At 38.0% G+C, this 27,749-nt stretch overlaps 1 protein-coding gene across 1 annotated transcript in view; it reads left to right on the forward strand.

Annotated features, from left to right (window-relative positions):
- IQGAP3 (IQ motif containing GTPase activating protein 3) overlaps positions 1-27,749 on the forward strand; it is a 2,364,408-nt gene that overhangs the window by 2,275,373 nt on the left and 61,286 nt on the right. Inside the window, exon 37 of the mRNA XM_044079778.1 lies at positions 10,363-10,471. Within this exon, the coding sequence (XP_043935713.1) occupies positions 10,363-10,471 (109 nt within the window). The remainder of the gene's footprint in view (positions 1-10,362; positions 10,472-27,749) is intronic.

The following is a 27,749-nucleotide window of genomic DNA, read 5'->3' on the forward strand; positions in this document are numbered from 1 at the left end:
TTTTCACTAGGCCTGTATTGTGTATCCTATCGCCTTTAACTGTAGTGGTGTGCTTTAATTGTTGTTAATTAGTTATTAGTTAGCTTAGCTTGTTTAAGTTAGAGAGCTAACTGCCGTTTCAGTTAGAGGGCTAGTAGTAGTGTGTTCTGTGTGCGAGTGTCTCTTTCTGACCACTAGTAGGTCCGTTTAAATTAGAGGACTTAGTGCTCGTTTATTTAAGTTATTCCCCTTTAGCTTTACTAAAAGTGCTGTGTGTGTTAATATTTTTTTCTGGTTTAGACGTGTTTTTTTCTGTGTGATTTCTACATAGTTTTATAGTTGTTTTAGGATTTCTTCATCCCTACCATGTCCAAGGAAACTAGGGAAAAGGATAGACATAGTGTTTACGTTTCCTGTTTAGGAGCAATCCATCTTCAGGAAACCTGTACATTCTGCCACTCCTTTAGCATCCATGTTCTACAGGAGAGGAAAAATAAACTTATTGTCAAAGGACTCTTGAAACCAGCATTTGAGGAAATTCTACAGAGTTCTTCTTCGACCTCGTCCAGTAAGTCCTCTTCCTTTACAAAGAACAAACCAACCAAATGGCCATCTCCAGTCTCTCCGGCTCAGTCTGAACCTCCTGAAAAATTGTCTAAACTTTCTCAAGCATCGACCTCCTTGGCTCCATTGCCTTCGGAACCGATGGAGATAATTATCACTGATAAACCAGGTTCTTCGGCTCCAAGATCTTCAGAGCCGAAAGAAACTGTGACTGGGATCCAGTTCATTGAACTTCTGCCGGTCTCTCCTACTTTGAAATCTCCTATCTTGGAGAGATATCATTCACCAACCCTATCCTCCAGGTCTTCTAGGAGCCTGTCTGATGATGATGTGTAGAGGGTGGTGGAGCTGTCTAAGACTGTTACATCCACTGTTGCTCCTCCTCAGAGGCTCCGGGACCCCTACTGGATATTCTGGAACTGATCACTGTTCCAACACACCAGATAGCAAGATTCACAGCCTCAGGAACCATTATTAAAAGGACATGCAATAGGGTCTGTCACTTTGCAGCTGAACACCATTACCACTTCTGATGAGGAGTTGCCACTGGAAAAGATTTTCTTAATTTTCTCAAAGGTTTGCCTGTAGATGAGCCACCAAGAAGGAACTTTCTGAGACATCCTCATCTGTTCATCCTCCAAACAAAGATTCTCAATGATGGACAGATATTTCCATCATCAACTCCCCATGATATCTTTGATGCTTCCTCACTTTTGGACCTAAAGTTTAAAGACACACTCACCAGATCCGAGGGGGAGGAAAACTCTCCTGCTTTGCGTACATTTTTTTTACCTTCCCTTTCTCTTACCCTAAAGGTCAGAAGAGTCCCATCTGCTCTACTCTGGAGGCAGTGTGTTTATTTTGTACCCAGAAACCTGGCAAAACATCACAAAAGACAAGTGGGTACAAGCATAATATCAGAGGCTATTCCATTCCTTTTGCCATGGAGCAAGCAACTATAGAAATTCCAAAAGATCATCCCAGAAAGTGAACTTACTCTAGATTCTTTTAGTGTCAAAAGAACAAGGAATCTGTCAAAAAGTCCAAGTTCTGAATGATGACACTGCAGTCAATACTGCCCTTCTTAGTGAAAGACGATTGGATGTGTTCAGTAGACCTCCAAGATGCATACTACCACATAGAAAGGGACAGCAGTCATTGATGCGGAGCCAGTCATTATCAGTTCTGAGCTCTGTTGTCTCACTACAGCCCCCAGTGTGTTCACCCAAATGCATGGCAGGTAAACAGCTCACTTGATGTTTCTATATCTAAACCAGGGACGTGACATTGGAAATTTGTGCTCAGCTAGGCATAACAGTCAATTTGCAAAAATCTGCCTTGTTGCTCTGTCAACATATTACTTTCATAGGTGCAGACCTAGACACCGTTTCTATGATGGCAAGTCTGCCACCCGACAGAATTTCTGCCCTCAGACAGCAAATACTCCACCTTCAGACAGCAAATACTCCACCTTCTTCTCAAGGGCAAGGTAAAGGCAAAAGTAAGTTCTGAAACTTCTAGGAACTATGGCTTCAACCATAACTCTAGTTCCTTTTCTCAGTGGTCACTACAAGAACTTCCTGTGTCCCATCTGATCAGAATAACGGAGTCATGCAACAAAGATCTATGGTGGTGGACTCAGTCCAATCATGTGGTGCCATTAGACCCCCCCTTTTCCAACAACAACTGTTTGCTACAGTGACCACAGACACCCAGATAGGGTGGGGGTTATTATCTAGGAAGGACAGTCCAAGGCCATCAGTGTTCTAGAGATGAGAACAGTGCCAGGCACTCCAATCCAGTCAGACAATATGTTGGTGGTATGGTACATAAGCAAAACAAGGAGGAACAGATCCATACTTTTTTCGAGTGAGAGAGAGTGAGAGTTTGGCAATGGGCATCTTCTTCTTTCTAAAAGTAGCAACACACATTCCGGGGAAATCCAACATGATAGCAGAGAAGCTGAGCGGAGCAATATTAATGCCTCACGAGTGGTCTCTAAACCAGAACATAGCGGAAGAGATTTTCTGGAAATGGGGCCAGCCTTGCTGAGATCTTTTTGCCACTCCCATGAATACCAAATGCAGCAGTTACTTTGCCCTAATTCCCCCTCGGGGGAGACACCGAGAGACGCACTTGTTCATGATTGGCCCTCGGGGGTTCTTTATGCCTTTCTCTCGTTTTCCCTCATACCCAAAGTCATTCAGAAAGCAAAATCCTTGGCAAGCAGGCTGATTCTCATTGCCCCATATTGGTCTTGTCAGATTTGGTTCCCCTTCCTCTGGCCTCATCTGCAGGAGAAGTTGTGGGTTCTAGATCCAGTTTCAGACCTTCTGACCCATATGTAAGGGACACTTCATCCTTCTCTCCATACCCTCAATTTGACAGCATGGCTGCTCCACTTCCAAACTTAGTCAGGCTTCAAGACTTCACTCCAGCAGTCAAGACACATTTTGATATCCTCTCATAAAGATTCTACCAGAAAATTATATAATAGTAAATGGAAGAGATTCTCCTACTGGGCAGAAACCAAAAACATTGACCCCTTCTCTGCTCCAATTCACTTGATTTTAGAATTTCTTACTGAACTATTCCAACAAGGCTGGGCTGCAGCCACAATTAGAGTCCAACTGGCAGCTATCTCAGATTTCCACATTGGCGAATTTTCTCCTAACCTAATGTCACACAGATTGTGTAAAGCATTCTTAAAAGGCACTTCTTTATTGAGATCTCCATTAAGAGAACCACTTCCTCCTTGGGATTTAAATCTTGTACTGGCTCATCTAACATTCCCTCCATTCGAGACCTCCTCATCTTGTGACCTCAAATTTCTTTCTTGGAAGACTATACTTCTAATAGTGGTAACATCTGCAAGAAGAGTCTCAGAGTTGCAAGCACCATCAATCAAACCACCATATTTGATTTTCCATAAGGATAGGGTATCGCTAAGAACTAATCCGGCATTTGTACCTAAGGTTTGTTCTCAATCCAATCTAAACCAATCTATTGAGCTTCCAGTCTTTTTTCCCAATCTTAGCAACAAGGCAGAGTACAAACTCCACCCATTAGATGTGCATAGACAACTCAGATTATATGTCCATAGAACTAAAGATTTCAGAAAATCAGACCAATTGTTCATCTCTTTCTCTGAAGCAAAAAAGGGCATGCCAATTTCAAAAGTTACACTATCAAATTGTATCACTTTTATCTACACCTCCAATAATAGAAATTTGCCATTCAAAATTAGAGGTCACTCAACCAGAGCATTGGCAACATTCTCTGCTTTCCAGGATAGAATGTCAATGGAGAGTATTTGTACTGCTGCTACGTGGGCAAATCCTCATACGTTTATTACACATTACAAAGTTGATTTGGCGTCCAGGGACAGGGCTTTATTTGGTTCCAATGTGCTCAAAGGTGTACTCCTATGAGCCATCCAGGAAAAAAGGTGCTAGGGACACTGACCCATCCAGTAAGAATGAAAGTGAAATAGGACAACATAACATAAAGAATTTATGTACTCACCATAATGTTCCGTGTTTGTTGTCCATTTCGCCCTTCATTCTTACGACCCACCCACCTTCCCCCATCCAAGGACTCCTAGAGGACCTGGTGGGCAGTTGTTTCCTCTGATAAATGAGCTCCTTTGATTCTCTTTTGTTTTTCCTTGACCTGATGTCATATGGTTATTTTAGTCTTTGTAATACTTAACAGCAAACTAGATCTGGAGATTGCAGCACTGCATGATGGGATACCTACTCTGCCATGACCCAAGTTAGAGTCTTCGAGCTAGTGTATTCGACCGAGTCGGAGCTGAGGATCAGCTCTGAACCCATCCAGTAAGAATGGAGGGCGAGATGGACAACAAACATGGAATGTTATGGTGAGTACATAACTTCTTTTTGTAGTCAGCTCAGCTCAAGCTACCTGACAGTGTGGGCACGTGCAAGGTCCCCATTAGCTTTGGAAGTTGGCCAGCTTTTATATCCTTAGCAGGATATAACCCACATACCTAAGGCTACTGCAGCAGTGATCATTCGAACATCTACTGTTATGTCACTTTTGACTTGCACAGCTGTACTTTCTTAGGAGCCCTTTACCCATGCTGCTCATTAAAGCCATAGCTTCTAACCCGGTTTCTCCAGTGACTATCCAGAATTGTACTTGATGCCCATCTAACCCCAAAGTCTTGCCTGAGGCCTGTGTTGCCAGAATATTATTTGATTCCAAAATAGTAAAATGAGGGTATTAGTTTCCCTTCTTGTGGTTTTTCAGGGCAGCCTAGAAAAGTCTAAGTACAGTTACTCTGTTTTTTGGACTTATGCCACCTAATTTGTCCATTTTGTTTGATAAAGTTGCATCTAAAAATTACAAAAGGTACATTGAAAAGCTAATGTGATACTGTGTAACTTTGCCAGTGACCAGCAAGTGGAGTGTACTCTCAAGCCATTGGGACCCACTGTTGTCTGACTTTTGCTGTCAGATGCTTCTCATAACCTGGTGAAACAGAAAGTGTAGGATGTTCTTCATAGTCAGTGTTGCAGTACTTATTCTTGGGTCTTCCTGTCCTGCAGAAGCTGGGACCAGCTCTTTTCCCAGAGTCTTTACATCATCCCTAGCCAACAGATGTCCAAAGAGTAACATCTGGACATCAGCGTATGAGAGGGAGTGTCTGTCTGCACCATCTTCACTTCTTTGTATCAATGCAGTCTGATGCACTACTCCATTTTATCGCTCACAGTCCATTAGTCAGCACATTTTTCACAGAGTTTCATACAACCTGCTTTCAGGTAAGTACTCCATTTGGGAAAATTTCTTCTAATTAATGTTTAAAAAGGTCAAGAACTGCTTGTAGTGTGGGAAGCAAATCCTGCATGAATATTTCCATTCTGTTTGTTTTGTCTGTGGCCTCAGCATGACATTTCTAGTTGTCAGTATTGTACTAGATTTCACTCAGAAACCCTTAAGCATAGGGCCTCAGTCCTTGCAGCCCAAGTGGAGTCCTTGGACCAAGCTCCATCTGCTTCTTTACACCCCTTTTCTTCATATGTTCCATGCCCAAGAGACAGAAAGATGGAGGAGAAGGACACTGCGGATAATGGGGAAGCCTACCATATCCAAGGTCAGTCAGCCAACTCTGGCAAGGCACTTATGCAGTCCCCTGGTCTGACTACCACTAGGCTTGATCCCTCTGGCACAACTACTTGGGAAGCTGCCATGGCAGGAGGTCATACGATTGACTACTTCAGTATCAACATCAGTTGGGTCTGAAACCATTCTCCATGTTTCTGCTTCTGACATTCGAGTGTTGGTTATCAAGGTAGATAACTACTTTTTCAGCGGTTGTGCATGAAGAAACATAAAAAACCAGACAGAGATTTTGGTTGCCTGACCATATACTTTGGACTTGCTTTCAAAACATCGGATGCCTAAAACAGAGAGAACAGTTAGCTTACCCCAGCCTACGACCCAGTCTTCAGCTGCTACAGCCCAGGTCGAGACACAAAACCTATTTAAGATGCCCCAAGAGTTTGTTTTTTATGAAGTTCAGGGAGCAGAGCCAAACACAGGTGTCTGCCTCTGATAATTTTCCTGCTAAAAGAAGGGATGTTTCTCTTAAGTAGGACTCAGAATTTGAAGATGAGGAAGAGTTGTCTTATGCTGAACACCTCCACCTCAATCCTTCCTTGACTCTGACTCTGATGATACCCTGTCTTCTGCTTCTGCCAATGAAGATTTATCCTTTGGGAATACCTTGCACAAGGTGATGTACCCATTTAATTGGGAGAGCAAAGAATTTTCTCTGTCCCAAATTCATTACAGGGAACTTCTAAGCATGCCATCTCCCAGACCACTTGTTATTCCCCATTTCATGTAGTTCTAGATTGTCTTTGATGACGTATGTCTGCACTCTGGCTCCCTGACAGCTTCCCCAAAAAAACAGGATCATTTTTATAGGGTGATTGACAACCAAAAGCACCTCTACACGAATCCTCAAGCAGATCCCAGAGTAGTGCCTGCTAAATCCCCTAAGGGTGCAGCAAGACACACTTCAAATAATGACAGAGAAAGTAGGTTTTGCAAAAAGACATACATATCTGCTGCCCTCACTGAAAGGGCTGTTAACTGCCAGTTTCACATATTAAAACACTGAGAGTCCTTACAAGAACAAGTCATTGCTAAGGCAGAGGATTTTACAGAGAAGGTCCTACATAGAGACATAAAGGAGAGAGCTAGGTAGCCCTCCAGGTATCCATACATTCAATTAAATGTGGTTACAATGCATTGGATGCATCATGCAGGGCAAATGCTACTGTTCTGTCTCTTGTAGACGTGCCTAGCAGAGGACTTGGCCACTCTCAGACCAAGTAAATGCTGACCTCCTAGATGCCCTACTTAAAAAGTTCCTGTTTGGTCCCTCTGCAGAGAAGGTCTTTGAGAAACTGGATGAAAAAGAAAAACTAATCAAAACTATAAAAGAATTTTTAATTGGTCTCCCACACCTAAATATAGCAGGAATTACCCTAAGTCTTGGCCTGTGCCCCCAAGACAACAAGAGGGTAGGTTTACCCAAGCTAAGAGACCAAGACAGACTAGAAGGTGGTAACCTGAACAACACCATAGACTTGGGGGATCCAAGGGTCCTATCCCCCCAGTGCAGTTGTGACTATGCACAGCACCCACCACCTCCATCTCCAAACCCACTCCATCATGTTTCCTACAGCAGTGGAAACTCATCAGTGAGGACCAGTGGGTCCTAAATATCATAAAAAAGGCTATTCCATTCAGTTCAGGGAAAGAGCCCCCCCCCGAGAGATGCCAAACTCGCCAAAAGACGACAAACTGTCTCCTCAGCCTACTTCCAAGGCAGACAGTCTCTGCAAGGGAATACATAAGGGCCTTGTGATAATGGCATCCTGCATCTTAGTGGTAACCCCTTGCAAACCTGGGATTAACATTCTCAACCCCTGGAAACCCTCATGCCTCTTTTCCCTTATCTAAAAACAGGAGACACCATCCTGCAGAACACAGGAGCAAACTTCTGTTTACCAGGGGCAGACAAAACCATCACCTCAGACCTTTCGCAAATAATGTAGGGAGCATACCTCTCAACTGTCCAGATTTTTACCTTATATTTTTGGGCTGTTCCTTATAAAGTTTGTGGTTTTCTAGGCAAATCACTGAAAATTGAATTCAATAAATAATTTGAGTTGCACACTTCATATCCTTCAGAAACTGCTGCTGTTCTAGCTACTTTCTACGTTTATAAAAGCAGTATTTAAAATCTTTTCTTGTTTTCCAGTAGCAAAGGAAATTGCAGGTAAACCAAAAAGAAATGTTGGCACTGGTCCAGGCTGTGTATCCTGTATGCAATGTTCAGTTGTGTAGTATACATTATTTGTTCTAGACATAGATGCCTATAGGAATGGAAAGTAAGTGTGAGTGTAGGAGGCAGAGCCAGTGTCCCATGTACCAGGCACACAGCTTTCATGTAACTTAACAAACATTCCTAATATTGAAAGATGAATAATTCTTGGATCTCCCTATGCACCCACAGCATCACTTACAATATGCCAGTCTTCCACATAGATTGCAGTTTATTCCTGAAATAACATCAAGGATGTCGCCGTAGCCCTAAAGCCTCCTTAGTGAGTTCCTGATGATAAATATGCACTAAAAGACATATACCCCCCCCCCGTATTCTTCTCTCAATTAATACACAGGGCTAAAGTTCTGAGCTGTTAATGAGTTGCTTCCTGTGCCTATAGTACAGGATTTGATTCCTTCCACCTTCATTTGCCTACTGTGTGTCTCTGAGCAAGTCACTTAACCACACAGAACTCCCAGGTGGACCCTAAAAATGGACAATTTACTCTGTTGGGCTTACCAAGTTAACAAATGGGTAAAACAAAAATTATCCTCTCTTCCCGACATACCTGCCATGGGGGTTACTTAGTGCATCCATTATTGTAACTGCGCAGCTTCTAGTTATAAACAGAGCTATACCCAATTTCCTGACCCCTTTTTTAAGCTACCATCATCCCCTCTCCCCCGCAGTTTGGTGAGTGCTCCTCATCAAGATCTCTCTCCTATAGGTCAGTCACATTGGGGTGACTCTGCTTGATGTATTGGAACACCCTACTACATTTGACAGAGTTGGTCATACTATTAATATTTCATGTTAATGTTGTCTTCCTCTCTAATCTTTAGATCTTCTAACTTTCTTCACTAAGCCTGCCATGTCATTCTTTCCCCTGAAGATCATTAGTGTACAAGTCTCCAGATGTCTGCCACAGAGCACACACAGTTGAGGGAGTACCTGATTAAAGTATTGAAATGAACAATGCAGTTATTAATATAGATTTTATATTGCACTCTTTTACATCTTGGTCTCCCACTGCTAGGGCTAGGGCCAGTGCACAGTATATGGATCCTATGCATTTGCTCAATATATGTGAAGCAGTTGATGAGTCCGGATCCTCTTTCCAGATGCTGCTGGACAAACCGCTCATAATTCCGCCCTTCCATTAATTTGGGGATTTTGACAGTTTGAATATTTTCCCTCCAAGTCCTGTGTCATGCATCTTACCTGATGCTGTTGTACCATCTCCACAGCAGCTTCTAGACTGAATTTGCTCGTTTAAAGTCTTACTTTCATTTTTCAGGGGTGTTATGGCATCTGAATGAGCAGATAAGACACCATTTACTATTGCGTTTTTTTGTAGCAGTCGTGGTGCTAGACCCATCCAGCTTTTCGTTAACATTCTGAATATCCAAAAGAATCAGCTCAAACACTGCTTGTGCTGAGTTCACTTTTTGCATTTGACTACCAGTATTCTCTGCATGTTCTGAAATCTGAGTCGGTCCGTTTTTAGCCACACTGCCTTCCCTGTCTAAAGCTATTTTTGCTGTCCCTTTGCATTTTGGATAACTTTCTTGAGCAGGGAATCAAAGGTGACTGGTCCTAGAGGAAATGTACTGTAAAAAAAATTTAAAAATCTGAAGACTGCCTTCTAGGTAAGCTTAAAACTTGTTTTACGGACTTAACCTGAGAAATCCTTCTTCAGGACTTCTGGTATGGGTCACCGGTGAGACTTGTTTAAAATGTCATAAATTTTTATGAATGATGTCTTCCTGTGTTATGATTCAATAAATTATAGTAGTTCCTTCCCAAGAAACAAAATGCTGCTTTAAGATCCCTACTTTCTTTGACCTGGAAGGTATAATGAATGGTTAAGAACAATTGCTGTTCTGAAACTGCATAGCATGAGTCAAATATTTTATTTATTTTACATAAAATCAATCAGTAATACTACTAATTTAATTTAAAGCTAATAGTATGTACAAATTGTTTATATAAAGAGAACTTAATAGTAATTTACATTTTCAGAAAATGTATTTCCCCATATTCAGGAATGCATTTTCATAGCTCCTATTTAAGAATCAGATGAGGGTCAGATGCTTAACTTATCTATAAATTATATTAGGAAAAATGCAGTTTGTGCATAACCCATGTATCTGGAAGAATCGTACAGTGGAAAGTATCTACACATGCAATTGTATCCATAAAGCACAAATGTGCACAGTCCAGCATTTGCTGAAGTGACTGAGCAATTTTTTTTTGTTTGTTTGCAGACAAGGTTACACTGATAAGATTTTTTTTCATGTAGCTGTGTTTATTAGTAATAGCAGAACTGAGCTGCAAAAAAGAGGAACCATTTTATTTTTGATTTATAGAGGATGTAATGAATAAATATTTTAAAAAGCTTTTGAAATGTGTTAGTTATTTACACTAACGGTATTTCTACTTTTTCCAAGGTTTAAAAATGTGATATTTGACATTATCCCATGTGAGCAGGCTGGCACTTTCCAAGTGAAAGCAAAATTCTTGGGAGTAGACATGGAAAAGTTTCAGCTTCACTATCAGGTATGTTGTGGGTGCTCAGCTTGCTATTCACCAAGAGCCTTAGATGGCATCCTGCATTATTTTAGATTGCTTAGTCTGTGGTATCATTTGTTTGATGTTTATCAAAAACAGACTTACTGTTGTAACATATCTGACATTGTACATCAGTCTTTTTTTTTCCAAATGTTTTATTGATTTTCAAAAAGACAAAACATAATTTCTACTAGAATACAAATGAAACAAAAGACAAACTATATACAATATGTACATATGGCCTATATGAAAAAAAAAACTGAGAATAACATAGAGTTAGAGAGATGTAGTTACACATAACAAAAAAAAAATCAGTGTAATTTCTCCAAGTACTAAGAATATGTGGAGATCTTTAAAGTCTCAATGAGAGAAAAAACTTTCTTCCAAGGATTGTTGATCCATTTATTAGGGAAGATTCTTGTTTCTTTTACATTTGTTTCCATATGTATTGTTTCTTCTAGTAGAGTCATAAATTCTTGAAAGTTGGGTTCAGATGAAGTTTTCCATTTTCTTGTAATGCATTTTCTAGCAATTGCTAGTATAGTCAATAGTATATACAAATTCTTTTTGCTCATAACATTTGTTTCAGTTACATTCAGAAAAATAATGGATTTAGTTAGTATGAAGGAATCTGAAAAAAATAGCTTGAAGGAAATTTCCAATCTCCTCCCAGAATTTTTTAATTTTGATACACTCAAAAAATATATGAATCCAATCAGCATTACAATTCTGCAAACATCTCCAACAAAACAGTTGTTTAGAAGAGTCCATTTTAGCTATCCTATTGGGGGTGTAAAACGCCCTGTGTAAGAATTTCCATGAAAAAAATCTTCCAAGCTTGTAGATTGGAAGTTAATTTAATAGAATACAATAAATTAATTTTGTTTTCAGAGGAAAGGTTAATCTGATGACCTTTAGTAATAAAGTTCCAGAAATTTTGTTTTGGATTAACTTTTTAGATCATTAAGTTTTTATAGAGCAATAAGGTTAAATTAGACCAATTATGATTATTATAAACCATTTCTTGGATAATGGAAATTAATTTTGGTTCAGAACTAAAGGAGGAATTATTGATTATTCTGTATAACTCTTGAGCATGAAATAAAATGCTTTGAAGTATAAGCCAATCTGAATTTGGAATATCAAAGGTGTTTATTATTTGTTGTATGTTTAAGACTGATGAGTTCCTAATACAATCTTGCCAACAGGTAAAATTTTTTGGTTCCCAATTATTTATAATGTTTTCATGTAATTTGTTGGGAAGGTTTTTAGTTATTTTGAAAGGAATTAAGAGTTCCCACCATAATTTAATGTCTAAGTTTTTGTTTATGAAAGATCTAAATGGGTTGTAGATGTAGTTTATGAAGACTGAGTTGGTGGGTTTCAAAACGTTAAATTGTAAATTAAGACATAATATTTTCCAAACTTTATTTGATCATTTGAAAGAGTATTTTTGTGAGTTTATTCTCATTTAAAAAATAGAAATATAAAGGGATTTCCAAGCTGATGAAATTTTTGGGCCTATCCAGTTGAAAACTATTTTGAATATAGAGGCCTTAATATATGTCTCTAAGTCTGGAAAATTAATTCCTCCCATTTCCCAGGGTCTAATATGGTGAGCGTAGGCTATCCTGTTTCGTTTACGGAACCATAGAAAATTTAAAAGAATTTTATTTATGTCTTGTAATTGCTTTTTATTAGGTAGCATTGGAATGGCTTGAGCTATATAGTTTATTTTTGGTAATAATACCATCTTTATTAATTGAAGTCTATCCTCAAACTTTAGGAATAATTTATTCCTTTTGTCAGTGAGTAGTTTTATGGTATTTAATTATAGATAGTGTTATTAATATTGTCATCTATAATAATTCCTAGGTAATTTATAGAAGAGACCTGTTTTCCTATTAAATGGACTGGAGTTATGAAATAATTTTTTTTTATTTAAATGCATATAATTAGATTTAGATTCACTTATACATAAACCTGAGCTATCAGAGAACCTTTTAGTCTGAAGATCTAACTCTTTAAGAGATTCTTGTGAGACACTCAGAGTTAAAAGTATATTGTCCGCAAAGAGCACGATTTTGGAATTAAATTGATCATAAATGTCTATACCTTTAATTTTTGTGTTTTGCCGTAATGTAATAGCAAATAATTCTATTGCAAGAGCGAATAAAATGGACGACAAAGGACAGCCTTGCTTTGTACCTTTGAGTATTTTAATGGGTTCTGAAGTAAAAGGACCTAGTTTTACATATGCAAGATTATTTTTATATAGATTTTTTTATCAAAGTAATGAAATGAGATGGAAAATCAAAGATTTCTAAAGCTTTGAAGAGATAATCCCATTTCAGCGTATCAAAAGCTTTTTCAATATCGAGAGCTATTAGAAGAGCTTCTCGACTGTCCCTATTTAAAATGTCGATAAGGGACAGTATTCTTAAAATATTATCGCAAGTGTGCCTATTATAAATAAAACCAGACTGATCAGAATTTATAATATGTGTTAAGGATTTTTTAATTCTATTTACAAAAATGGATACAAATATCTTGAAGTCATTATTTAGCAAGGAAATTGGTCTGTAGGAACTACATTGTTTTGGATCTTTATTTTCTTTTAATATAGGAGTGATAAAAGAATATTTCCAAGAGGGAGGAATTAAATTATCTAGTTGAATTACATTTAAGGCTTTATGGAAAATTGAGATGGCTGAGGGAGGAAATAACTTATATAGTTCCATTATAATTCCATCTATCCCAGGAGCTTTATTATTTTTGCTTTCTTTAATTTTATCAACTACTTCTTTAAAATAAATTTGTTTTAAGATCTCAGATTTTAGTTTATCTGGAATTTTATTTAAGTAAACTTTTATCTACATCTATATGTTGAAATTGTGCTGAATTATTGAGTTGGTGGTCAGAGTAATGATATTTAAAGGCTTCAAGAATATCACCAATGTCTGATACCATTTTATTATTTCTACCTTCATGAATGATTTTTGTAATATTGTTATCTGAGGCTTGTCTTTTAACTCTCATTGAAAGATTATGTAGATGTTTGTGCGACATTGAATGTGAGATGGATTTTAGTTTTTCTAATGCCAAATTTGTTTTATGAGTTAATATTTCATTGTATTTGTTATTTAAGTGTGTAATTGTTTTCTTTTTTGTTTTTGGATGTTGTGAATTATCTTTATTGCTAATTATAAGCTTATTTTGAATATTATGAAGTTCTGATTCCCATTCTTTAGTCTTATTTTTAAACCAAGCTAGAATTTTACCAAATAAGTAAGCTTTTAGTGTATCCCAGAGAATTGTAAAACATATCATTTGATTGGTTAATGTCAAGAAAGTTTTGAATTTCATGATCTAACCATGGCTTGAGTTGTGGTAGTTTGGTGATGTATGCTGGTATTCTTGTTTTGAAGATCAACCTTTTAAAATCAAATTCAAGTTTTAAAATAAGTGAATTATGATCCGAAAAGGGGCAAGGAATTATAGCAAAGTTAATTATTTTCATACTTAAATCTTGAGATACATAAAGTTTATCAATTCTGGTTTGGGTGCCAAATCTATAACCTCTATGAGAAAAGGATAGTGAGTTAGGGTCTTTATAACTGTAGGTGTCAATTAGATGTAGGTTCTCACACCAATTTCTTAGAGCTTTTCCTAGAGAAGTAAGACAGAAGTGCTTTTTATTCAAGGTTTCAGAAATGTCTAAAGTACAGTTGAAGTCTCCCCCTAGAATCAAAATACCCTTATAAACTTTGTTAATTAGTTCTAAATGTTTCCTAACAGTTCCTATCCATATACCAGGAAAGCAATAGGTGTTAACAAGTGTCCATATTCTATTATTGAATCTTATTATTACAATTGAAATAAGACCTTCTTTGTCTTCATACTTATAAATAATTTGGGGAATGATGACATTTTTCCTCCAAAGTATTAAAACTCCTCTTGTTTTTTTCTTGTATGATGAACAAGATTGATTTATATATTCCAATGGATTCCAATTAAAGTTATCATCTGATTTTAGATGAGATTCTTGAATAAATACAACCTGAATTTTATTTAGTTTCAAATATCTAAGAAAATTGGATCTTTTCCTTGGACTGTGTTTAATCCATTAACATTTAAGTATAGTAAGGTTAAATCCATCAAGTATGGCTTTCTTGCGAGTTAATTGAAGTTTTCATGTTTGGTATTGACTGGATGATAAAGAGTGCAACTTTATCTAGAAAAAAATTGTGTGAAATAGTTAAGTTTAGTTCTCCCTAACAAATTGTATAAAGTTTTATTAGAGATAGGCTGATAAAATGAAGATTTGAATACTGAATAAAAAATAAGTAAGAGTAACCATATTAATAAAGAGTTTATTAAAAACTTTAACCAACATGAAGTGACATGCACTTCTAATCTGAGTGAACATATAAGTTCAAACAGATTAACCTTCATGACAAAAAGTGATTAATGACAATAACATGTCTGAGCTCCAGTATGAATTAATAGGAGATCTAAAATTAATTTATATATCTACTTTTGTTGTTAGAATTGAATGAATAGATGACATTTGTAATACATAAAGGAAACAGATTTGAAACTGATGCAATAGAAGCAGCTTAATCAAAACAATTGTTAATGGGAGCAAATACAATTTTAAGTAATTGTAAGTGCATAGAACAAAGGAAGATTTCTTATAATAAAAACATTAATGCTAAGTTATAAAATATGCAAAGTAGAAAGAAATCTAGGTATAATGATTGATGAATCCTATTTAATGATAAATACTGTAACCAATTAAAATATTCATAGTTTAGTAATAAATAAACAGATGCATAAATAAACATAAATACATACATTTACTTATTGTCTGCTTTGTCAATGCCTTAACTATTTCAAATTAAAGAATATACTAGCCATTAACAAAGTTAGTATAAGTAAGTTCATTTGCTAGAGTTGAAATTAAGTATATAACGATGACTAAGAAAATCCCTTCTGCCTTTTGAGTCCACTATACTATAAAAAGACTATAGTTTTGAACATATTGTGGGAATTAAAACTTGTAAACTTTTAATATTTAAATAATATATCATATAATCAAATTACACACAGTAAACTCAATGAAGCATGCTAGATATAGAAGCATTGCATTTACTAAAATACAAATATTTATCCAATTTCATTTCTGGCATGTTTAGATTATAAAATTCCTTAGTGGATAAGCATAACAGAACAAAGTACACTAGATGTAAAGCATCATTATTTCCACTGCATAAAGAGTTTCATTTTTAATTATCAATAGGACAATTGAAGAACTATTATAAATCAGCAGCCACAGATCTCCTGAATATCTATATTCATTAATACAAGGATAATAAAGTTAGTAATGTACTAATTCACTAAGTTATGAATAATATTACTTACATTCTTTTGGGTAGGGATTAACAGTGCAGTCAGTCCCAAATCAAATTTCTGTATTAGTTCCATTGTACTATACGCAAAGAAAATGTCTTAAGTTATTAAATACATGTAGTCAGTACTAGTGTTATGAATTTACCCAAATCAAAAAAGATATGAATTATTGTTTATGACTAAAAGTATAATCATCTTATTCCAGAATTATGGCAATTTATATTCTCTAGAGTTTCATATTTCTACTGAATTGTTATGCATATCTTTATTATTTATTGTCATCTTAAAGGAAATTATTCTTAAAACCCATTTCAAATTTGCTAAACACAACCCATAGAGAAATCTGGATCAGAAATTTAACTAAACAGATAGCTTGTATTATATGTTTGCAGATTAAAACTAAGAATCAATACTTGCAAGTTCATTTCTGCCTACTATGCATTTAATCTTGTCTATAGTTTTAAAGGACCACTACGGGCAAACAATGAAAAAAACATATATTTTTCATCTTGCCGTGATTTGCTGCACCTCCTAAAGCTGCCTGCAGCAAAATAAGTACTCATTCCTAATTTTATATATTTTTTACTCTTGTCTGCCCTCATGGGGGGCAGACATTGTGATTCCCTTGGAAAGCTAAACCTGTCTCAATGCACAGACTGTGAGAATAAATAGCCCTACCATTTGTTGTCAGACTAGACTTCCATTCACTTAGAATGGACCACCTGAAAAAAATGCCACGTTTGAGAGTCTGTAGCTCATGTGTAATTCACTGGTATGCGCTGAGTTTTACAAATGTTGTTCCTATTGATGTACTACACATTCTCTGAAAGAAACTTGCAAACGTGTCAACAAATTACTGAGATAAATAAAACTTTTCACAAGGAGCAGTTTTGCAAGTTTCAATTCCAGGCCAAGTTACTCCTCCCATCTCCCCTCCTTCAGTGGGTTACAGTCTCACATTTCCAGCTTGGGTAGATTCAACTATTTCTTCAGCTTTGCATGACAATAGACATAAAAAAAATCACAGCCTGGTGTGTCACTAAAACTGTTCCCTTATGTGTCTCTTTACTTCTGAATAGCATTTCCCCAGGAATAAAAAAAAAAAACACACATACACACACATCAGTCCAGAGTTTAAGCCATTCTATCCATTTCTTAATGTGCACAGTAAAACATTCAGTTTGTAATGCATTCTGGCTGCTGACATGGTTATCTTTACATAGTTATTCTCTTATAGCATAACCTGAACTTATGGTATTCAATGCCAAGCTTTACAACAGTTCTCAGTTTCTTAACAATGACCTCCCAAGCCTCTGATGTGATCCAGTACTTTGTCAGTATACTGTAAATACATAGATTAATACAAATATTTGTGCACGACACATACAAATACACATATAGCATCATTAAAACAAGATAAATTCATTATAAATTATATCAAAATAGTTATGATTTCTAGTTTATGACCCTGTTTGTCTGTGGGACCTTCTTTTTGAATGTATGTTCAAGCAATTGTATATTTGTTGTATATTATCTTGTTTAATTGTTTCTTAATATTCTAACCACTGTATGCTGCATCAATTGTAAAACTCTTGATTTTACTCCTTTTATATTTTCTATGCTCTTTGTACAAAATAGCAATGTTTGTATAATTTATTTTTATTATTTTTTATAATTGTTTACTATGTATCTGGAGCTTTTCTCCCCCAGCCTCTGCTAAAAGCAGTCACCTTGTGTCCAGTCGGACTAACCTGCTAAACAAATGGAAGATAAATAAAAACATAAAATATACTAAGAAAATCAATCAGTATGCCAAGAAAAATCCAAAATTTAAGGGAAAAAAAAACACAAAAGGAAGGAAAATGTTTCCTTGATGCTGTCATGAAAATCCCACTCACTTATTCAGATATTATGGACAAACATATAGTCAGGCACAGTGATGTCCCACTCACCAGGCTAAACAAGGAGAAGGTTACTGTAAGCTGCCTGTCAGGTTCCAGGATCCGCCACATAACCCATGCACTCAGGTCTCTCCACAACAAGTACAAATATGACTCTGTCATTGTCTGTTGGTGTGAATGACCTGAGATGTACCTGCCTGGACTACATGAAAAGAGACATAGAAGAGCTCTCCGATCTTGTAGCCCTGAGTAGCATTCTGCCATCACCCAGAATGATACCGCAGTACAAGGACAAAATGATCGACTTCAACAATTGGCTAAGTTACTGGTGCCATTCTAAGGGGATCCAGTATCTGTCTGCCTGGGACAACATGGTCGACAGACCACGAGGCTTTGCCAGAGATGGCCTGCACCTGTCGCCCCTGGGATTCCAGATACTGGCTAAGGCTCTTGCCCTTCACTATAGTGCTTTTTTTAGACAAGGTTCAAATGACAAATTCACCACTGCAACAGGAACAGGCAAGCAAAAACTGAGGGTAATGCTACTCAATGCTAGAAGTCTAAATCTCAAAATGCACTCACTCGAGGCACTCCTTAAAGTGGAGAACATTGATATCTTTGCAGTGACTGAGACCTGGTTCAAGGCTCCAGAGAGCACCCCTGCACTACCAGGCTATAACTCTTACCACACTTTTCGGCCACGTAACCTGGACTGGAACAACAAAGGCGGAGGTGTGTCCATACTCATTAAGGATATCCACACCTCCAGGCTACTTGTGTAGCATAATGCATCCGAGGTTATCCAAGTGTAACTAACTCTTGGCAAAATTGCAATCCAAATTGTAGCTTGCTACAGATCCGGCACCATGCCCCAGAATTTCCACTCCTTTTTTCTTGATATACTGGAAAATATTAGGGTTCAACCAAACACCCTAATAATGGGCGATTTCAAATACCCCACCATTAACTGGGAAAACTACTCATATATCAACTTCTTCACTCAACGCTTTCTGGAATTCATAAATTCCAATGCCCTGGATCAACTTATCCACACCCCCACCAAGGGCAACAGTATCATAGACCTAGTCATTACAAACATGAGTAACCGGTGTTCCACACCTGAAGTCAACTCCTCGTTAGTCAGATCTGACCATAAGCTAATCACCCTAGATATCCACATCCCGCCCCCACCCCCCCATTAAGGAAACCATGGTAAAAAATTTCTCCAAAGCCAACTTCATGCTTCTTAAGACAGAAGTGGCGAACTTCATGACACCCATGCAGATGGACAATACAGTTACAACTGCTGAATCCTACACAAATGCACTCTATAAGCACTTACATAAGTGCACGGACCGTGCTATCCCAAACAGAACCAAGAAGCTATCCTCCAAAAAAAGGAAGCCAATCTGGTGGTCCTCTGCCATAAACAAACTGTACAGCAGAAGGAAGAAACTGTTGCAAAAGAGAGTAAAATACCATGAGTGGTGGAGCTCCCTGGTCAGCGTCAGTAAGAAGCTGAGATCCCTTATAACAGCCTCCAAAGCTAGCTACAAAAACAAAATCGCTACTGATTCTAAGGATAACCACAAAGCTTTCTATAGCTATGTCAAGAATCTCAATGGCAACACCCAGATCTGCTCTGAGTTACAGCACAACGGCATGAAAATTACAGAACCAACTGATATTGCCAGCATCCTGGCAGATAGGTTTAGTGCTAACTTTACCCCCACCCCCACCCCCTAAAGGGCCCATATCTATACAGGAAGAATGCAGAGTCCCTGTAATCACAACTGCACAGGTAAAAGCTCCACTCTCTAAAGCCAAAAACACAACATCCCAGGCTGTGTTTTACATGAACTTCAGAACGAACTGGCTCCCCACCTAAGCACCGTGTTCAATCATAGCCTCACATCAGGCTTTGTGCCCACGGAATGGCGCACAGCAACTGTTATCCCACTCCACAAAGGGGGAGCCACCACTGATCCCAGGAACTATCACCCTATTAGCCTGACGAGCCTGGTCTGCAAGGCCATGGTACGTATCAACATGGAACTCATAAACAAAGACATTGGTAACCTCCAAACTCTGGACCTCACCCAGTTCGGGTTTGTGAAAGGCAGATTATGCCTCCTGAACCTAATTGATTTCTTTGAGGCAGTCACCAAAGCCGTAGATGAGGGTAAGGTGGTTCACACAGCCTACCTTGCCAAGGCTTTGGATACCATCCCCCATTCTGGAATTATAGCTAAACTCACTAAACTAGGTATAAATCCCTACGTCACAAGATGGGTTGCCAACTGGCTCACTGACAGAACCCACACTGTAAAGGTTGCAGACTACAAATCTAACTTCAAACCAGTGACAAGTGGAGTACCACAGGGTTCAGTCCTGGGACCACTCCTGTTTGGTATCTACTTCTCTAAAGTACAGGCTAACACAGAAGGCCTCTGGCTAACGAAGTTTGCAGATGACTACAAACTAGGAGCCATAGTTGAGTCCCCAAATGATGTGGGCATCCTACAGAAGGGCCTCACCGAGACAGATGCCTGGTGTCAGAGCCATGGCCTCAAGCTCATTGCCAAAAAGTGCATTGTCATCCCCTTTGGTAAGAACTCTGTACCCATGAACTACCACATAGGCAGCAGTCTACTTAACACCGAATGTGTGATAAGAGACCTTGGGACCCAGGTGGACAGTAGTCTCTCCTTTGCAAATCACATCGCCACAGTAGTCAGGAAGTCCTTCTACATGGCACACCTCATCACAAAAGGGTTCTCATCCAGGAAAAAGAAGAGGTCACATTCCCCCTCTACTCGACACTCATTAGACCCATTATAGAGTACAAAGCCCCTTTTGGAATGTACCTCACAAGACATCTGTAGCAGCTGGAAAGGCCACAGAAGTACCTCAGAAAGAGGATCACTGGCCTCAAACAGATGCCCTACACTGAACATCTCAAAAAACTCAAGCTTTACTCCATAGCATATCGCCTACTCTGAGGTGATTTCTGCCTAACATATAAAGCTATGTCAAACCCAGCGCTGTTGGACATGCTACACCTAAAGAAATCCCAATCCCTCCGAGCTACATGCTCTAGGGACCTAAACCTTGTCACCACAATAAACAGGACATGCTGGAGGGATAGATTCCTGACACAGAGACTTCCCATACTCTGGAACAAGCTACTCATCTATGTCAAGCAAGGTTCCTCATTAGCACTCTTCAAGAAAAATCTTTGAGTGGATGGGAAATAGGAAATATACCCCGGGAATCACTTCTGTGGCTCTGCTCGACAGTGGCACACGAAAATAATTTTCTTGGGTGGCGTAAGCCAGGGAACCTTGTTGGCTAGGCTTACTTAGGCCCTAGGCCGATAGCCTAGTAACTACCTATGAACCTATTATTAGACTAAATACAATATTATGTAGCATTGAAATGTGCTGACATTATAAGGGTGACAGTTCATTATTTACTCATAAAGCAAATGTCAGAGTGGAAAAGTTCAAATAGTGGATAAAGAGGAGGAGAGGAAGAGAAGAAAGAGTGAGAAAAATTATTTGTTAGAAGTAATAATTAGGGTAGATATGGGAGGCGGGAGAAAAAATGAGTAAAAGCAACATTACAAGTAAGAGAAACGAAACCAAGGAAAAGAATAAATAACATGGACAACAAGATTTACTGTGTGTGTGTGTGTGTGTGTGTGTGTGTGTGTGTGTGTGTGTGTGTGTGTGTGTGTGTGTGTGTGATGTAAAAGAACTATAAAGCAAATCTACACTGCTGAGGGGGACACTTGTGCAAGTGCAGTGGACTGGCGACAGTAGGAAGGGATGGCAGCATTCCTCTCAACATCACAGAACAAGAAATCTGGACAAGTCCATGAATAATAGGGGACAAAGGCCCAAAAATTGGGAACATTTATAAATATTGCACTTACAAACTTAGAAAGTTGGTTTTGCATTAGAGTGAAATTTCTTAAGGATATGAAGTCTGAAAATCAAATGCCTGTCAATTTTCTGACTTCATTATTCAATGATTTGCCAGTGATTTGACAGAAAACTGCAATTTTATGAAAAACAGACAAAAGATCTGGACTTTCTGCAAAAGTCTGTACTGTTGAGAGATATGAATGGGAGTCTTGAACTAACACCCATCAATCATTTTCATTTGTTTGCCAAAGCCATTACAGCAGTGTTTTGTAGAGAGGTGGGAAAAGCCTTAAATTTGACTGGTATGTTTATTTATTTTATTTTACATTTGTTGACCGGGAGAGTCCAACTGGATTACAAGTCCATTTTCAGTGGAGGCCCAGGGTGAAAAGCTCCAAGAGAACAATTTTTTACAAAACATAGTTTTAAGGACAGACTTTTGACATACAATTTCCATAGAAGAGACTTTGACGTACATATTAACTAACAGATATGATACATTCGTTCTCTTCAACATAATATTAAATTTTAGAAGATATTCCTAAGTTTAGGATTCCTGTGAGAGATGTACTATCATAGTAAAAGCAGAGAGACGTAGAATAAGGCTCCGAGAGAGCAGATGATGCTCGCTGTAGTTGAGAAGGATAACAAATTGCTTCACTATATGTCTTCACTTTGTTTTAGTTGAGAAAGATACCAAATTGATTTACAATAAGTCTTCTCCTGGTTTTAGTTGCTTATGGAGAGCTCAATATTGCTGGGGTAGTTTTCCCTAACTCCTGGAGAGATGGGATGAGCAGTAGATTAACAGTCCTAAGTGGGCACAGTACTATGGTTGGCTTAGCAGAGATACTTAAGTTAGGTGAAGTGTTCTAATGAGACATTAGCCAGGGGGGATACAGGAGCACTATCGATTATTCAAAAAGTGAGTTTTAACAAGTTTCTTGAACTGTGATGGGGATTTGTCAGTTATGTGGGCAGGAAGGAAGTTCCGGGTTTTTGTTATACAGTGGCTGTCGACAGACTTACCATCTTCATTGTTATATTTGGTTACTTTGAGGAGGTTTTGTGTGCTAGTCCTCAGGGGCCTGGCGGTTGTATAGGGTTGCAAAAGATTTTGTAGGGCTGGGGTGTTTTCAGAGTTCTGTATTATTTTGTGGGCTAGTGATAGTTGATCGAGTTGTAGTAGTAGTGGTAGTTCTAGCCAATTGAGATTTTTAGGCATTCACAGTGATGTGTTCTGATGGGAGAGGTGGTAGTGAATTTGGCTATCTTAGTATAACAATTATCAAGTTTATTTAGGTCAGATGTGCGGAGATTTGTAAGCACGGGGGAGGCATATAAAGTAGGTTGGATAGTAGGTGAGGCCTCGCTATTGTAGTTTTGGAGTGGTCAGTGAGGAATTTTTTATTGAGAAACAGTAGGCCAAGTTTTTTATGTACTTGTTTTATGGTTATAGAAATATGTAGGTCAAATCCAAGCTGATTATTTATTTCAACCCCTAATAGTTTGGTATGATTTGTGGGGGTGATTGTGGCCTTGTTAAAGGAGGAGATAAAGAAAGAATCAGTGAGAGGTGTGGCTCTGTGGGAGCTAAAGAGTACTAGCTTTGTTTTACTTGGGTTCAGAATGAGCCTTTGGTTTGTAATCCATGTTTCTGCTAGGGAAAAGCATTCTTGAGTTAGGGAGTGAAGGATTGAATTGATTTGGCTGCACATATTATGGTGGTCTCATCTGCGTATTGCACTATTGAGGCTTTAGGAATACTGTTTGGGAGCTGATTGGTGAAGAGGGTAAAAAGAAGTGGCCCCAGGATGGAGCCTTGGGATACTCCTAGGGAGACTGGTAGGGAGGGGGAGAGTTAGTTTTGCCACATAACAGCTTGTTTCCTTCCCTCTAGGTAGTTTTTGAACCAGGAGATGGCAGGGGTGGTAAGGTTTAGAGTTGCTAGTGAAAGAAGGAGTTTTTTGTGGTTAACCATATCGAATGCTTTGGGCAAGTCAAGGAAGGTGGCGCAGATACAAGGAGTCCATTGTTTTTGTGAGTATTGACAATGTTGGTGAATTCTGTGGAAGGGTCTAAAGCCATGTTGTTGTGTAGCTGTTAGATTATTTTCTTGGAGACATTTCATTAGTTGCTTGTGTATTACCCTCTCTACAATTTTAGATAAAATGGGTAGTATGGCTATAGGGTGGTAGTTATTGAGTTCCAGGGAGGTTCCCCCTTTATGTAAAGGGATGATATGTGATATTTTCCACAGCTTGGGTACTATACACTGCGAGATGGATCTGTTAATTAGGATGGAGACAGGAAAGAATATGGCTTCTGCAGCCAGGTGGAGGTATTCAGCGGGTAATTTATCTGCAGCTAGAGACATTGGTTTGAGCTTGCGGAGTAGTTTTTCAATGGATTTGGTTGGTTCTGGGTGGAAACTGAACTTGGGGCAATTGTTAGTTGGGGGTGGGGTGGATTTGCAGGGGTGGGGATATTGTCATAGGGTTGGTTGTTTGCAAGGGTCTGGATGGTTTCTATAAAGTGTTTATTAAACTGTATAAAAGCACACTAGCAGTCCATGGCAGGGATAAGCTAAACAATTTAATGAATGAAATAAAAATAAAGCAAAACTGGTGCAGAGATAGATGAGCGCTTTCGCATGTAGCTTCTTCAGATCTAATAAACAACTGAAAACACTTGGTGTTTAAATACCAGCTCATCATACGATGTATCCAATCACATGCTGTGCATCGTTAGGTTACTTTATTAAATTGAGTGAGGATGTCTTCTTGGTTGTTATCTATATTTGGGGTTGGGGTAGTTGTTTTACCTGGTTGTAGAATAGAGTTAATTGCTGCCCAGAATTTTTGTGGGTTGTTCCTGTGCTTATTATGTAACTTTTGGTAGTACGATGTTTTGTCTGTTTTCATGAGTTTTTTTGGCTTTGTTAGTAGTTCAACTTATATTTGTTTGTTCAATTGGGATTTACTGTTAAAGTAGTTGGTTCAGGCCTTGTTTATTTTTTTGAGGAGGGATTTTGTGTCTGGGGTTAACCAGGGGGCATATTTAGTTTTAATTCTTGTTGTTCTGGAGGGGGCGTGATGGTTAAGGGTGTTTACGAAGGTAGTATTGAAATATAGTACAGCTTTATCAAGAGGTAGGTTTTATAGGGGGGTCCAGTTGCACATTTTTAGGTCATTTATAAAGTTGGAGCGGTTAAAGTGTTTTTTGTTTCTAATTAGGCAAGTAGATATTTGGGTCAGTTGTAATTTTGATCTGAATAAGAATGTGGCTTGCTGGTCACTCAGTGTCTGGTAGACACCCTGCTAGGGATGTCAATGATGGGTGGTATACAAGTATCCAATCTGGAGTGGATTGGTGTTTGTTTCTCTTGTCTGTTCTTGTGGGGGAAGTAAACCAAATTAAAAAGACAAACCACGAACAAAAAGATTGTCAACAAACACAGACTTGCAAACAAAAAGGATTTTTTTCAATAGATGTAAAGCACTTTTCGATGCTAACATAATATGAGCAACTTCCTCACACACACACACACCCCCCTAATTACTATATTAATACACCAAAATACATCAATTGTGGGTTAAAGTGATGGAGTTACATCAAGAATAAATAAAACAATTCAACATCTCTATTGAAGCTGTTTTTTTAAAAATATCTACTTTAAAATATACTTTCAGAGAAAAAACCTTCAAATCAGTGTATATTTTTCTACATAAGAAAAAAATATATATGTAGAAAAGACTGTTAAAAACTGTTAAAAAACTATTAAAAACTGCACCAACTCGCAAAAACCTACTAGCTACATATATAGTTGTATATATGTATATAAGTATATATATACAAAGCTAAAGAGCCAAACATTTATCGACAAACCAGGTCCACTTATAAAATAATATTCAAAGATATTTATCTCTCGGAACTAAGGGTTCCGCTCCTACATTGACAGTTCTAAAAGTCAAAGTGCAATGTTAGTAACTGTAATTCTGTTCAAATAGTATAATAACCACACAAAGTTTATCAGTTCTAGTAAACACTAGTATTATTAACTACTATTATTAACTACTATACCCTACATTATTAACTTATGACTAAGTGTGTAAATATGTTTGTAAATATATAATATGTATTAAATAAGTGTTAAGTATTAAAATATGACAATATAATCCTTGTTCAAATTAGCCTCAAAAATATCCCAGAGAGTATTATACGAGGTCACTACACAAAACACAGGAGTGTGTATATACTTATATACATATATACAACTATATATGTAGCTAGTAGGTTTTTGCGAGTTGGTGCAGTTTTTAATAGTTTTTTAACAGTTTTTAACAGTCTTTTCTACATATATATTTTTTTTACAGTTTTTCTTATGTAGAAAAATATACACTGATTTGAAGACGTTTTCTCTGAAAGTATATTTTTAAAGTAGATATTTTTAAAAAAACAGCTTCAATAGAGATGTTGAATTGTTTTATTTATTCTTGATGTAACTCCATCACTTTAATCCACAATTGATGTATTAAACACGTGGGTTTTTGGTGAAGGGAGTATAAATTGTTAATTAGGTGGGTGTGTAACTGTCTGAGGAAGTTGCTCACATTGCTTACATCTATTCGAAATAAATCCTTTTGCCTGCAGTCTGTGTCTCGTTGGACAATCTTTTTGCTTGTGGGGGAAGTGATGAGTTGGGTTAGGCCATGTAGGTTAATATGGGAGAGTGGGTTATGACTAGAACAGTTTTGCCAGTCAGTATTAAGGTCTCCTAATACTATGCTTTCCTGGGGGAGGGAGTTAGATATCCATTCTAGGAGTTTTTCTGTAATGGGGATATTGTTGCATGGTGGGATGTAGCATCCTATGATGTTGATGTGTTTACTGTCATTAAGTTTTAGTTTTGTTAGAGTGAGTTCAACTTTATGAGGTCTGGGGTTATTATGTCTACTTTCTGAAGGATGAGGTGAGATTTATACACTATAGCAACCCCCCCCCCCGTTTTACCTATTCTGTCACTTCGAATTATATTGTAACCTGGTAGAGTGATTTCATTGTTGTGGTTACCTGGTTTAAGCCAAGTCTCTGTTAGTATGACTATCTCAGGTTGATAAAAGGAGAGTAGTGCATGAAGGTCGTGGACTTTGCTTAGTATACTTCTGACATTTTAATTTAAAATGAGGAGCGTGGATTTATCTTGGTGGAGTAGGGTATCATTCAGGTTGAGGGATGGGGCTCCTAGATTTTGTGGGCCTGTGTTTGGGTGTATATCACCGCAGCTAATGAGTTGGGTTCTGAGGTAAAAATAGAGTTTGAGTAGTTTGTTTAGGGTCTTAAAGTTATTTATAGCTGTTTGGAACTGGTAGTGTGATGGATGTAACCTGTGTTGCATAGTAGTGAATAAAGAAGGTTTGGTAGTGATATGGGACTAGTTGAGTAAAAGGGTGTGTTGTAATAATGTTAGTGGAAGTAGTTTTTCTTGGTATGTGGATACAATTAAGTTGTTTTTGGTGGTTGGTGATAGAAGTTAGCAGTGGGAGGGTGGATACACCTAGGAGCAATACTAAGAGGTGTATGTGTGTGGGTTTGGGTAGTTTGGGCATGGTTTGGTTGAGTTTGGTCATGAGCGAGAGATCTGTTTGAGATGGGGTGGGTGTGGTGGATGATGAGAGGTGTTGTTTGTGATGGAAGACTGTGCTTTACAGGATGTGGAATAGTGGAAGAGAAGGAAATGGGTACAGGGGTGGAGCAGATTCCGTGATTGGTGGTTAGCATGACGGGAGTGGCTAAGTTCAGTTGAAATGTAGCACTAGTGGGGGCGGGTGGGAATAGGAAGCATGGAGGGGAGCAGAGTGAAGCCCAAGTGTAGCTGGGCTAAAACTAACTCCAGTTATATCCCTAGGCTTACTTATTTCTTTTTCTTTGTACACCAAATGTATCTTTCCACTTGTTTCTGTTTACACCAAATGTGTCTGTTTGGCTGTATTGTACTAGTTTAGTTTACTTATACTGATGCAG

This window comes from Protopterus annectens, chromosome 8.part0, assembly GCF_019279795.1.
Source record: "Protopterus annectens isolate FY-2018-M chromosome 8.part0, PAN1.0, whole genome shotgun sequence".
Classification (NCBI taxonomy): Eukaryota; Metazoa; Chordata; order Ceratodontiformes; family Protopteridae; genus Protopterus; species Protopterus annectens.